At 40.0% G+C, this 14,771-nt stretch overlaps 1 protein-coding gene across 1 annotated transcript; it reads left to right on the forward strand.

Moving 5' to 3' along the window:
- Positions 1-70: 70 nt before the first annotated feature.
- LOC113561912 lies at positions 71-1,687 on the forward strand. Its single transcript, XM_026969519.1, has one exon. It carries the CDS (start codon positions 138-140, stop codon positions 1,572-1,574), a length of 1,437 nt encoding a protein of 478 aa, XP_026825320.1. The 5' UTR covers positions 71-137; the 3' UTR covers positions 1,575-1,687.
- Positions 1,688-14,771: the final 13,084 nt, after the last annotated feature.

The raw sequence follows: 14,771 nt of genomic DNA on the forward strand, positions 1-14,771 counted from the left end.
CTACGACGTTGTGCCAAGCCCGTAAGGGTCGGAGAATTTGATTACCCTTGCAGGTTCCATCATGCGTAGTAGATGGAACTGTACGGATATCATTAAAGTCATCCTATGTTCCTGTGCACCTAAATTCTGGAAAAGTAATGCTAAGATCAGGAACTGTCTGCACACTGAGCGACGGTTTTTGCATCGATTTTGACGATGGATATTCATATTGGAAACCGATGCCCACATCGTCTTGCAATTTCCACCAGTACAACGTACTGTATGAAGGAACGGCAGTTAAAATGAATGGAATAATGGATACCATTCATCAGACTATTTATACTCTTGTCAGTCAGGATACAACATTTGCCTTGACAGCAGGAGGAAGTCAAGCCGTGTGTGGATACACCCTACTCACCACGGAGCATCCTAAACTATTTATCTTGGAGGCAGAAAAGGGAAACACCTTCGCGGAGCGAAGAGACATCCCTGTGGAGAACCTCGATATTTTCACCTACGTCAACTCTAAATTCGTGTACGTAGAAAAACATATACGACATCAGATGACATCGTTGTATCGTGACGTTATTCAACAACGTTGCGAGCTGGAAAAGGAAGTGTTAAAAAACACACTGTCCTTCGCTACTCTTCAGCCAGACGAATTCGCTTATCGGCTCATGAAAGGACCAGGTTACATGGCCGTCACTGCAGGGGAAGCCGTTCATGTCATCAAGTGTATACCAGTGGACGTCATCGTACGCCGCACTAAGGAATGTTATATTGAGCTACCGGTTACAGTACGCAACACTTCCCTCTTTATCACACCAAAATCACACGTGTTGACCAAGATGGGAACCATACGAGAGTGTAGCTACGAATTGCCAACCCTTTATCGAATTGAGGATACATGGATTGAACTTATTCCGGAGCCACGTGTTCGCAGAACATCGTTGCAGCAGTTACAACCTATGACAAGTATGTCATGGAATTATTTAACGCCGGGACCACTAGCTTCCAGCGGAATATATTCCCAGGCGGATCTTGATAAAATCAGGGATCATATAATGTTCCCTGCTGAAAAGCCAGCGTTACTTAACAGCATGGCTCGTGGAATCACCGGACACGTCATGCCTGACGATACCATGTCCATTTACAACTTATTGGATGAAGCATCATTAAACAAAATTGCTGAGTCAACTGCCAAACGGATCTGGGGCGGATTCATCACATTTGGATCAGCCACAGCAGGAGTTTTTGGAGTATTATTAGTAGTACGACTAATCAAGCTAGCCATCGACACGATGATACATGGTTATGCTCTACATTCAGCCTACGGATGCAGTCTGTACGTGCTAGGAGCTATCTGGAGCTCCTTGACTCATCTGCTACTCTATTTGGCCAGAGGTACAGCCAAACGCAGCCACACGGATGGACGAGCAGATCCCGAGGAACAACGATCATCGGAACCTGTGGAACCAGTATTATCGCAGTCTTTGTCGCAGAACAACCCTAGCAATCAGTCAACTTCGCCGCAGGTGACTGACAGTGAAACCATTGTATACACAGACTTACAAAAACGTTTGCGTGAATATTAGAACCATTTCCTCGATTGCATCGGAAATGTTCTTAAATAAGGGGGGGGATGTGACGTCCTGGCGTCCACCTCACACCCATTTTTAATTTTTTTATTTGCAATATTAATTATTAATGTATAACCACTGATAGTTATTTTTGAGCGCCATTGATACTTACCATTTTTGCTTCACTACTTATTATTAACCACAGGCTTACGTACAGTAGTCTGTTATTAACCTAACCAAGAATATTATTTACTTAGCAACCTAACCGACACATTTATTATGTTAAAAGCTTTAGCTTGATACTAGTTTTAATATAAAAATTTATGAAGTAATAATATTAACATATATAAAAGGAAAAGAAAATATTAAAAGCACAAAAACATACAGAAATCAGTAAACTATATAAAAACAGTTTTATATATTCAAGCAGTTAAATAAAATAATTTTGACACGTTTATCATTAATAATTTGGTAGATTTATAATATAATATTACGAGATTGGTAATATTTGAGATCGTTTGAACTGTAATACCATGAAGGTTTTTATAGGTGTAGCAAAACCATTGAGCTACTTAATATTGTTTATTATATAAAAAGTATTAATGTTAGTTGTAATAATTGAAAGAATTAATTTAAAAATATATCTTATTATATGGTTATATAGCCATTGATAAGTATTACAAATTTGGCTTAATACATTTGGGTTCTTGACAGGATAAAATATTTAATTATTTTTAATAACAAAGAAACAAATTGATTTGAAATGGATTTTATTATACTATAGTAAAGTCCTTTGCAAGTAGGTAATTTTCGGTAAAACCAATAGGGTCGGTTATTATATAAAAACAGGAAAAATCAATTAGTTATTTAAGACAAGAGTAAAAATAATGCCGGCGGAATTGAGTTTTATTAAGTGACGGTGTAGCTTTGATAGTTATTATAATTTACGGAGACATTTGGTGTTGATTGTTGTACAAGGTCATAAGTTGTTATTAATAACAATTAAAGGAGTAAATTTTGGAATTGATTTTATTATACAATGAAATAGTTTTGTGAGTGTAGTAAATTGTATTACCACATTTGAAGTGATTTATCGTATAAAAAATTAAAGATTATTTTATTAACATAAAAGGAGAAACATTTTATGAGTAAAAGAATGTAGAATATTTGTCTACAATCTTAGTCAAAAAGAAGTACGTAGTTAAAGTTACGAAATTGCAATAAAATTTTACTAAATGTTTTGGGTCTAAAATTTGAACCGTAAGGAAATAATTTGTTATAATTATATTGAAGCATCTAGGTCATAAGAGAAAACTAATAGGGACCTCAGATTTTGAAAATAATCATTTTTACGGAAGTGACCAACAACTTTTGGGAATCATCATTTTTAGCTAGGCTGATGGTACCTATGATGAAATTTTTCTTATCGCACCACGGGATCATTGAGAAACCACAAAAATTGCAAAGTCACTATTTGTTAAACAAATCAGCGTTATTTTTCAATATTTATAGTGTAGAAAGTTTTAATGAAATATTAATAGTTTAGAAGTTACAAAGTTAAAAACAATTAAAGTCAAAATCAATTAGTGAACAATTTAATATAAAAGGAAATAAGTTGTTTAACCCAAAAATATTAAGAAAAGAATAAATCGTTAATTAATTATGAATAAAAGTATATTACACATGGTATTACTTCATAGTAAGGATTATTGAATTTATTTAATGGAATATTTTATGTTACTGAGCATTAATTTAAGTATATAATTATTACGCATTTAATCCGTTAATAATTAAGTATATTAACCATATCATATACGAACACACTTATATAGGTGCGTATAACCCATAAAAGAATTATTGGTTATTTAAGATTTTATGAATTAATTAAGACTAATATTTTATTGGAATAATAATTCTATACGGTTTAATTATAATATTAAACCCGGCACACCAATAGTTGCTTTATTACTAATTTTATAATAACCAAAGAATAGACGTGCAAGTACATACACGTGTATATCTATATATATAGGCATCCCTATATATATAAGACAATTATTGGTTGAGTGAGATTTTATAAGTTTATTAGAATGGAATCTTGAAATAATAATTTTAGATGATTTAATTACATTATTAAAGGCTCACGATACCAATAATTGATTTCACAATAATTATAATGATTATTATTTCACTAAGTGCGTTATATTATTAAGTAGACGTATGCAGGGTCTTATAATAATTCATGCATAAGACTAGGAGCATATAAGATGCATATGTCAAGCGTTATAATTTTAAGGATTAAATTTGTGAGCATTACAGAATTATTTAAATATTAATTTGAATAAGACAGTGAACACAGCGTTAAGTAACAAAGGAATAAAGATTTAAATTCACGAAGGAATATTATTTCATGATGACTAATTGTAAAAGACGGTGACTTGTCGGCACCTGATTGAAATAATAATCCAAGACCGCTGTCTTAATCAAAGGTTGAATAGATATCTCGAGCAAGACATATCGGCAGGAAGTTGCAGCTGCCATTTGATTCGAAGAAACTCCGGTTGATTAAAAAGCATAACAGATGAGCGATAATTCTGTACTGAGAATTTCATGTTGAACTTACGCGTCAAATACGTTTATCTTTTGTAAGCGTTGAGCTCACCGTTGAGCTCATCGTCCCCACTAGACGCACCGTGAGACTAATCCCACCACTTAAATTTTCGATCCCACCATAAGAAGCTTCGAAAACGAAGAACCAATGAGTTAAGTGGGCAGAGCCTCCCTACTATTTTAGTTTTTGCTTTAACCGTAGCGTCCCCACTTATTGTAATCCCTTCTCGAGCTACAGGGACCCTGTCCCCAAGCATCATAATTTTTGAGTATATAACGTGATGCAGCAGCCAGAGAATGAGACTCACACTTTAGATCACACTTTTTACACACACCTTTTACACTGTACCTTTTTGACGACCCTTTTAGACTACACTTACTTTTAATTAATTATTGGAGTCGCTAGCTAGCGTAAATTCGCTAACTAAGCGTAAAATATAACGTAGAGCCAGTGAAGTTTGAGTTATTACCAAAGTCTGATTGACTTATTCTTGTGCTGCTACATCATCAAGTGCTTCCTGACCTGAGGGTTAGATTTGTGCGAACGCTTGTGAGTAGATTTATTTAATTATTTTATACTCGCTGCTCTTATGGAACGTTATACTTGTACTCCATATACATACTACACATTTTGACAGATTTATAAAGTTTCAATACATTATTATATTTACAGTTACTTAATATTTTCGAATTATAATTAGTTGTGAAACAATTACTGGCCTGAGGGTTCAGATTTATATGACATTTGCGAATAAAATTATTTCAAGTAACACATATATTCATATTGTAACCAACTTCTATATTACACTTGAATTTAGTAATAAACTTTTGATTAATTTAATTGTTCATTAAATATACCCTTCAATTATTATTGTTTAATCATTGAGAATAATGTTAGTGGTACAACAGTTGCAATTAACCATAATTTAACTTTAACTTTTGTTCAGAATCGCTCGCCAGCGTAAATTCGCAGCGAAGCGTCATCCTATATTGAATATATAGTGCATGAATGCATTAATTATATCAATTTATTTGTGCGAGGCATACCCATTTATTTCAATTATATTTAAAGCGTTAAATCGCTTTTTCCCTTTTGAATACCATTAACAGCGACTTCATTCGCTGTGAGTTATCCTTTGAAAACAGTCGAGAGCGAACATTCGCTTCCATACCTGTCATATACCACGGCGTGTATAGCCGCCATTTTCTCATCCTTTAGCTCGGTATACGAACATATATGCCTCATTACACAATTAAGTCGTATTTAATATTTAAGTGAATTAAAATCAAATCATACCATTATTTGAAGGATAATTCGATTATAAACATTAAATTAACATTTGCATTACAAGTTTATTACATTTGTGTACTTAAATCAAGTGAGCATGGTAAAAAGTTCGACTCACACTAGTGACAATTACGCTAGTGACAATTACGCTAGTGACAATATTAAGGAATTGCTGACTTACCATAAGGGCAGTGCACGGTGAATTAATAATTTTAATCTTGGTTACAGTATATCACTAACAAGATTTAAGTTTAATAAATTACATAATTTTCGTTTATTGTATTGTTAAGCACGAACATAGATTCATTCATCTGACCAATTCCTTATGTATACTACGTCTGACCAAATCATTATATATTCTACCTGATACATTCAATTTAGTCACAGGAGGTATATTTTATTTAATTACCAAATAAAGCATTACGAAATTATGAATAACAGTTAATAACGAATTAGAATCTATATTAATTTGTTTTAAATCATTATTTTATTCTTCAACTCCATCACCGTGTATGAGCATAAAAGTGCTCGTCTCCTTACTTTGTGTTACATTCCACTTAAAGAAAGGCATAGTAACCTGCCTACTTTCCTTTTGAGATATTTTATTTTATCAATCCTTTGCATATGAGCATTATTATTGCTCATCCTTTTCATTTTTCCATTAGTAAGAGCGAAGCGACGCCCTTATTTCCATATTATACCACTGTCATACACTACACAGCGACATAACTCTACGATTTTCTTTTCAATATTTTCCTATTCTTATACCATAATTTTGTTGAAGAAATAAGAGAGATAATAATTTAAATTCAGTTTTCATATATTAGATAATAGAGAGATATCAAGTTACAATCAATATTGATTACAATATTTACTTTTTGACAATCACAATTTCATCACCGTAAGAGTTAATCGCAAGCTCTCTCCATTCCCGGGTAAAGTCGGTGTATGCAGATTGACCCATAATCAAAAGAGAGCACCTGAAATCAAATCACCTGAGGGATAGATTTGGGACAGGTACCTGATCGTCTACATTCTCACTTCCCCGGACGTGACAGTGTATCAATAACCGGAAAATTATACCGAGGACCATCACGGAAGACACCGGAGGAGCCTGAGGCGTTTGAGAATCGCGGGAGCCTGCGAGGGTCCAAGCCGCCGGAGAAGATTGAGGCCGCCGACCGTCCTAGCCGGTGCGTTATACCGAGCCAAGAGGAGCGGAACCGTAGGTGACATCCACCGCAGCAAAATCCCGTACCAAAAGACCGAAGAGAGGAGCGCGAACCCGAAGCCTAGGAGAAGGTGAGCCATCCTCCTGTCCAGACCTCTGGACCCCTCCTCTGGGTTTGGCCAGCCCGACGGGGAAAATCAGGAAACAGAGGAAAACGGCACGGCCAGCATGTCAGGAGCACCTGAAGAGCGGCAATTCGTCCTACCGACAACGAGTGATAGCAGCGAAGGGAGCTGCGAGGGCTCGAGGGCGGCTCGGTGGTGGATCGATGCGCGGATCGATGCGCGGGCGGGGACGGACCTCGCGAGACGCCCCGCGACTCGCCACTGTGAGCTGGACTGCCGAAACGAGCGATCGAAGCGGAAGGGCCCAGCGACCGGACGATTACGGAAGACGGACGAGAGTCACCAATGTAAGGTCCACACTTTGCGATATATTCGGGTATACCGGCTAGGACGGCGCCTCGTGATCCGAGATTGCTGTGATGAAGGGTACTGTAGTAATTACTGCCGCGTAATGGTCCCGTGTGAGTCCCGAGGACCACGTGCGAGAGGCGAGGCCCGTCCGCCCCGGTGTCGCGTGTTGGAAAACTCCCGCTCATAAAGTCAGCTCCAGTCAGATGTAGCGTTTTGTTATTGTATCGTTGGTATTAGCGTAATTGTCGTTGCGTCGCGTTTCTCGATTGTGCTCGGAACTGTATAATTTCTGTGTAAGTGTATCTTCGAGTCTTGCATTCCGCGATTGAGTCTCGGTATCGTTCCGAATTGAGTGTCGGTTCGTGCGTCGTTATTCCGAGTGGTCTGGCGTGGAAGGCTGCTCGCGATATTGGGTCCGGTAACGTCTCGAGGGGGAAGTTCGGGATTGAGGCGAGGTCGCGACGTGGAGAAGGATTTCGGGCCCGTGGTGTCGGACGTTTCCTAGACCGTGCTCGCGGAGACTCGCACGAATCACCGAGGGAGGTTCCGAGCGTGGTACCGTGCGAGATCGAAGGTGACCTAGCGATCGAGGAAGCCGAATCGGATGCTTGGCTCGCGTTATCGTTTCATGATATGAATTACGCGTGGCGTTTGTCGCGTAATTTCGACTCGTGTTAATCGCCGTAGCGTTGCGTCATTGTACGAACCGTATGAGTTCGTTAACGGGTGCGGCTGAGTTTCGTTGACAGCATTTTGAGTTTCGTTACAACCGTTAATCCCGTTAAGATCGTTTATTAATTCCGTTTATCGTTTGGTGCGTTTGAGTTCATTAATTTTACGTTACCATCGTGGTGGGTACCCTGCGGTGGCGAACCGCTGTATTGTCCGGAATACCCTTCCGGCTTATCTGAAATATATTCTTTTATATATCTAAGTGGCGTCTGTTACTGCTTCCCTTCCAGCGACCTCATGATATTGAAACCCAACCCTGTGCCGTGGACTCGTCGAGTTTAAAGGTATAACGCGTGTATTTCGTGAGTGGCGCAAGTGATTGCGCCTGGCGCCCAAATAAGTAAAGTACCGAGCGTAGCTCCGAGAGTGTTAGCTTTCGGGATTTCGTTATTTCGTGAGCTCTCAGATCTGCGACGCCGCGCCTACGCGTACGGCGGACCGTAGGCCAACTGAGCGGCGGGAAAAGTACATCGCACACTACACATGCGTGCAACATTTGCGACCAGAAGATTATCAAAGAAGAAAAACGTTCTGCGAAAATTTTCTAAGAGAAGTAGATCGAGATCCCAGATTTCCTTCTCATGTCATATTCAGCGATGAATCGCTATTTACACGAGAAGGAATTTATAATTCCCACAACATGCATTTTTGGAGCGACGAAAATCCCAGAGTCACGCGACTTAGAACCTTTCAAACTCGTTGGAAGATAAATGTGTGGGCTGGCATAATGGGAACACAAATACATGGTTCCAATTATTCTTTCGCAACAAACATTAACTGGTCAAACATACGTCGAGCTTCGAAGAGAGAACTTTCCAGATTTTCTAGAAGATGTACCATTGTTGGAAAGAAATAAAATTATTTTTCAACAAGACGGTGCTGGGCCACACAACGCAAGAATTGTAACAAATTATGTAAATGACCAGTTTCCTGGACGCTGGATGGGTCGGTATGGCCCGATACGTTGGCCTGCAAGATCTCCGGATCTCAACCCTCTCGATTTTTTCTTGTGCGGCTATTGTAAGGAAGTAATTTATAAAACGCTTCCCGAAGATGTCGACGATGTGGAAACAAGACTTCGACGTGACATTTGGGACATCGAAGAAGATGTAATGCAGGACGTGGAAAGAAATTTATTAAAACGCATGAGAGCTTGCGTTAGGATGGATGGTGGTCATTTTAAGCACTTACTATGAAATTTCTTCGAGTCCAATCAGCTCTTCTCAGAGCGACCAAAAGCAATTCGCTCTTCTCAGAGCGAGCAAACGCAATCCGCTCTTTTCAGAGCGAACAATACATTTGAACGTAGAACATCTTTTGCAGTTGCAGAAATATAAGAAAAATCCAAGAGAGGGATCAAAACGCTTCGGTTGACGTTCTCTCAATGTTTATAATCAATCTTATAATCTTAAAGTTCATTTCACACATAATGCATTATTTATTCTTGTTTAACATTCGATGAACAACAAGAAGAAATGATGAATTATGCATAAAATACACTTTCATTCTTATTTGAAAATAATTATCAACATAATAAAACAATAGATTCGTTCGTAAATGCCTCGATAGTGATTTCTGTGATTGTGCGTAATATGTTTTTTTCGTCGAGTAATTCTCAATTGCCGAATAATTAATCGGTAGTGAGTAATAAATCGATAAATTCGTTTGTAAATCAATCGAGTGCGTGAGTAAATACGTGATACAATGTATTAAAGAAAAAGACTTGTGACTCATTACTCAGTGTGTTACATGTAAATTTGTGATTTTATTGTTATCCGCGATCGTGGGACCATTTACTTATTCTTCGCCCTTTACAACAGTATGAAGACATCGAATATCTTATAAGGTAAGAATGTGTGAGCGTGTGTGTGTTTGTGTGTGTGTGTGTGTGTGCGCGCGCGTACCACTGCGTGTAGCAGCAGCGCGTGTTGATCGCGTAATCGCCCGCGTCGGACGGTGAGTTGCGCCGCCCCTGCGTATCTTCCGTACTCGCCCCGTAATTCGCTAACTATTTTCGCTTATAACTTGAAAACTAAGCTTCGGACAAAATGTTGCTAAAGGAAAAATTGTCTTAGAATTTCCTCAGGAATACGTCATTTTAAGGACTGACATTTGTTCTGAATCACCCTATATATAGCTGTTACGTCCAGAGCTCTGTAAGCTCGAGGAAGGGCGCAACCAGACGCCACTTGAGGTTCTTTGGCACTTAGCCGCAGAACCTCTAGTCGAGCCGACCGATACGCTCCGTTGTTTCTGGGTCAACGACCAAAGTCGATTTTACCCGTACAATCGAAACGGTCAGCTCGTTGGTTCCTTTTAGGTAAGGGAAATATCCCTATTACCAGGGATTCGACCTGTACGACTTGCTGCGAAAGGAAGAGATGGATACAAGGTGTATTTAAATGGAATTACTCATTTTTTAGTGTTTGTGCGTGATCCGGCCGTGAGCCGACGGACCACCGTTTTGGAGCGCCGGAACCGCTCAGACAGAGCGCGGAAAGAATGTTACGCAGATCCGTGGATCCGCTGGAGGAGTGGGTTAAATGATCACACAGAATTTGTTGGACGAACACTTTGAGCGTATATTTCACGGCTATGTACACTATCTACAAGTCCGAACGGAAGTGCTAGACGGAACGGACCCGTTACGTTTCGGGAGCCGTCCGTCGGTTCGTGACCGGGGCCGACGGCTATTGATCGGAGTGGACGAATCTCTTGAGCGGCGCGAAATTGTCGCGGGCGACGGAGATCTTGTTGGAGCGGATGTCTGTGAGATCCCGAGTGACGGAAATCTTCTGATCGCCAAGCGGGTCTTCGCGCTCGCGGTAGCCGTCGGATCCCTCGGATCCTCGCGGAGATGAGCTCTTCCGTTCTCTTTCGGGGAGGATGTCCACCGAATCACTTTCAGTCTTTTATAGAGTTCGCGGTCACCGAGAGGCGGCAAGCGTTCTCAGTTATTCCGGACTCGGTACTCCTGTACCGACAGCAGACGAGGAAACGGAGCGCGCGGGCAGTCGCAGGCGGCATTCGTTTATGCGGATCGCAAGTTGCCTTGCAAGACAGTCGGACGCACTTGCGCGTACCGCGAGGTAACGGAACAAAGGAATTGCTAGCGGAATCACGATCGATAGTACGTGTGAATCTGAGCGCTCTTAGTTCGAGACTGTCCTTAACTTTGGTTAGCCCAACGGCAGCGACTTGCGAGCAAAAACGGACTTATTAGTCGCGAGTATAAGCGAATCGCGGGCAGAAAAAGCGCGGTTAGCAACGAGCCGAACGCGCGTCGCGAGTCTCTCAGCTGTTTGTCGGTTTCAATATCGTCGCGCACAAACATATAAGAAGCATTATCGTTGGCTTGTATTTGTCCTGAAGCCGACACGTAGCCTCTCAAATGTTCCCGTCGTTTCGCTGCGTATGAGTTTCGTGTAATTCCGAACATTTAGAAAGAAAAATGTGACATTGTATATTATTAAATTTTCTTTGGTAATAACATTTACAACTTTGAATAAATTTGGATTAAAATACAAATACCAAGGTAACTTATTAAAATTAAATTAAATTGTGTAAGTATAACATATACTGGGTGTTACAAAAGTCTGGACACAGTCGAATATTTCATAAACTATGCATTGTAGAAAGAAATGTTTCAGACAAAAGTTGTAGGATTTCAAGTAACGCATTACATAGAAACATCAGTATGACCTTGAAGAGTGTTGTCAAGGTCATGTGAAGGTCAACTTGGTTTTTTTAAATTGAAACCCCAACTTTTTATTGCAGATTCTGATTCTACGGGAAAAAATACGTAACTTTTATCTGAAACAGTTTTTTCGAATCTTCGTAGATAGCGCTGCAATCGGCGAAACTCGGCCCTGATGCAAGCTTCCCACCTGCCCCAACACAAAACGCGTTTCATAATAATCATTTCCCCCTTCGCCGTCCCCAAACGCGGGCTCGGCGACCATTCTCGTTTTTCGTTTAATAAAAACTCTTATTGTTTAATGCATTACTTCAAATTAATGCCGAAGGTCATCTGGAGTTACATTTGATTTCTTAATCGCAAACTCTTACTTTTTACTTCAGGTGACGACAAGAGTGGATAAATTAACTACTTTTAGCACTACCCAGGAACAACGACATGGACGTAGTAGTGTCCTGTTCCCTTCGGAGTGCTTGATTAACGTGAGTCCCCTCGCCTCTCACGAAATGGTGTGACCTAGTTGATTAAGTGTTCGAAGTGCTATCCATTTGCTGTTTGACAATGACCTAGTCGCAAATAAAAATTATCCAGAACATTCCGTCTTGTTTCTGGCGTGATAAGGTCTACTTGGCGCACAATGCGATCCCTAAGTTCCTCTAAATTAATTGATTTTGTCTGCCATCTACGAAGATTCGAAAAAACTGTTTCAGATAAAAGTTACGTATTTTTTCCCGTAGAATCAGAATCTGCAATAAAAAGTTGGGGTTTCAATTTAAAAAAACCAAGTTGACCTTCACATGACCTTGACAACACTCTTCAAGGTCATACTGATGTTTCTATGTAATGCGTTACTTGAAATCCTACAACTTTTGTCTGAAACATTTCTTTCTACAATGCATAGTTTATGAAATATTCGACCGTGTCCAGACTTTTGTAACACCCAGTATAGTATATAGTAATGTGTAACTAAAACCTAAACGTTGCGGGGACTAAATGATGGGTTATAGATGAAAAAAGGATTGAATATATGAGGCAGGGATTAAAACGGGGTACTGTCTATTACGAGTGATCAGTGGGACTATAGTGTCAAGTGTTACGTCACTGATCGCACTTCTCAGGGTAGCAAGGTTAATTGGATCGGGTCCTAGGACGAAGGCGAAAGGAGGGAGGGGAAGGGTGAATGAAGGGAAACGATCTAAGATGGTTTCGTGTAATGCTTCGATCCCAGCCTCGTATACCTCCCTCAGTTCACTGAAGGAAGAGAAGATGGTATCGTGGAGGTTGACCGGTATCTGAATAGGAGAAACCGGGGGAGGATCCGGGAATTCCTCAAGATCAGTTGGAAGGAGGTAGCGGTCGAATTCGGAAGGAGATGGGATGGGAGAATACCATTCAGGCGACAATTCAGGTAGGGAATCAGTGGTGTACTGGAGAGGAGAGGGTGGTTCGAGATATGACGACAAAGGTGAATGTACAATTCCGCAGACAGGGCAGACGCTATCAGGGTGATGCGGTGTGATAAAAACTAAATTATCCTGCGCGTGATCAGCCTCTGATGTTTCAGGGGAAGCTGCCCCTTGGTAGTTCGAAGGCGAAGTTGCGTCTCCGCAGTTTAAATTCGCCACTTAAAAGGGAAGAATGGGAATAAAATTTTGTTCGCTAAATTATATTTAAAAAATGAAGGTGATAGTCGGTGAAGATAGATAGGGCGAGTGAGAAAGAAGAAAAGCTAGTGTGCCGGTTGCACTTCTTCGCTGCAAGAAAATCTTCCGATGAGGTATTCGTGGTATGTAGAAATCGCCTCTAGCCGCTTAAGAGAGCCAACCCGTCAGGATGATCTTCGGATCGAGGACAATGATTCTAAGATTATTCAGAAATTGCCACGGCTTTCTGTAGTCGGAAGCGAAACTTTTCGGGCAGAATGACGTGCTGGATCCAGAAGAAGAGCAAACTTTTCGGACAGAGTAACGAGGTTCTGGATCCGGATGAAGAGCAAAGAGACCTCCGGAGCGGATCACTCCCTTTATACAGGGCTAAAAGGCTTAGGGTGGGATATTTCGGATTCTGGGAATTGTTTTTTTCATGAACCAGCGTCCTCGTTGTTTTAATAATTATTACTGCATCGTTGGACAGTTTTATGATAATCATTTTCGGGAAATCAAGTACGGTGCTTGTGCAGACCACCCTGTGACACCCCGAATATGACAGTCCAGGCGTTAGTTACGTTAGTTTGGATTTATTTATAACGAGTAACTGGTTCATGTGTGCCCATGAGTGCTCTAATTCTCGATATTAAAGTTAGTCGAATAAATTTATGGCCTTCCTACGGGTGACACTTTTCAAGTGCCGCTCTATTTTTTCCCAGATTTGGAGCATTCTTCGTCGCTAGATATGCCTCATCTTTTAAGTGTTCCGGCAGTGTACAGGCGCCACGTCTCTGACCCCCTTGGTTCAAGTGGTTTCGTCCTTCATTTAGACATTTTTACGGTGGGCACGTGGCCCCCCTGTACACCCGCGACCGCACTTATCGCCGCGTGTGTAGAGATTCATTCAACTATTTAGATTTTCCCTCGAAATGTGTTATTTTTTCTGGGAGCAAGGAACCGTGGAGTCTACTGGACGTAACACCCCCCACCTTAGACAAATATCGGGGTATACAATATTTGCTGGAAATAAAGGAAAGGTTCCTTGCTTCCAGTTGATTACTCGCTACTTATTACTTATTAACGTTACGTCTACTAATAAAATGATGAGAAGGGAGCATTAACTAAATATATATATTTATATTTTTTGCTATTATTGCTCGTGTTGTATATCGACATGAACATATTCATGAATATCTTAATGTTAGTGCTCTCTTCCCTTATGGGAGGTTCAACTAAAAGCAGACTTAGTCTCTCGCCTTTCCTGGGTAGGGCTGTTCTATAGCTATCATCTGAGGACTACAAGTATTCACATATGCGCATATATATACATATATATATATATATATATTTATGCATTATTTCTTTCTGTTTCCTTTACTATGCTCCTTTTCCGCATCTCACAGTTCAAACGATTCTGGTAATAACTTGTGATAAGCTGACTAGGAAAATACTCTCTCCTTTATTATTATTTGACCCCCTTTTTTTCTTTTTTTTCCTTTTTTTATGTATACAAGGTGTCCCATTTTAAAGTTTGCCCTAAAATATTTCAGAAATACTGCGTTAAATTGAAAAATGTTTCAAACAAAAGTTTT

Source organism: Ooceraea biroi, chromosome 5 (assembly GCF_003672135.1).
Source record: "Ooceraea biroi isolate clonal line C1 chromosome 5, Obir_v5.4, whole genome shotgun sequence".
In the NCBI taxonomy this organism is placed as follows: domain Eukaryota; kingdom Metazoa; phylum Arthropoda; class Insecta; order Hymenoptera; family Formicidae; genus Ooceraea; species Ooceraea biroi.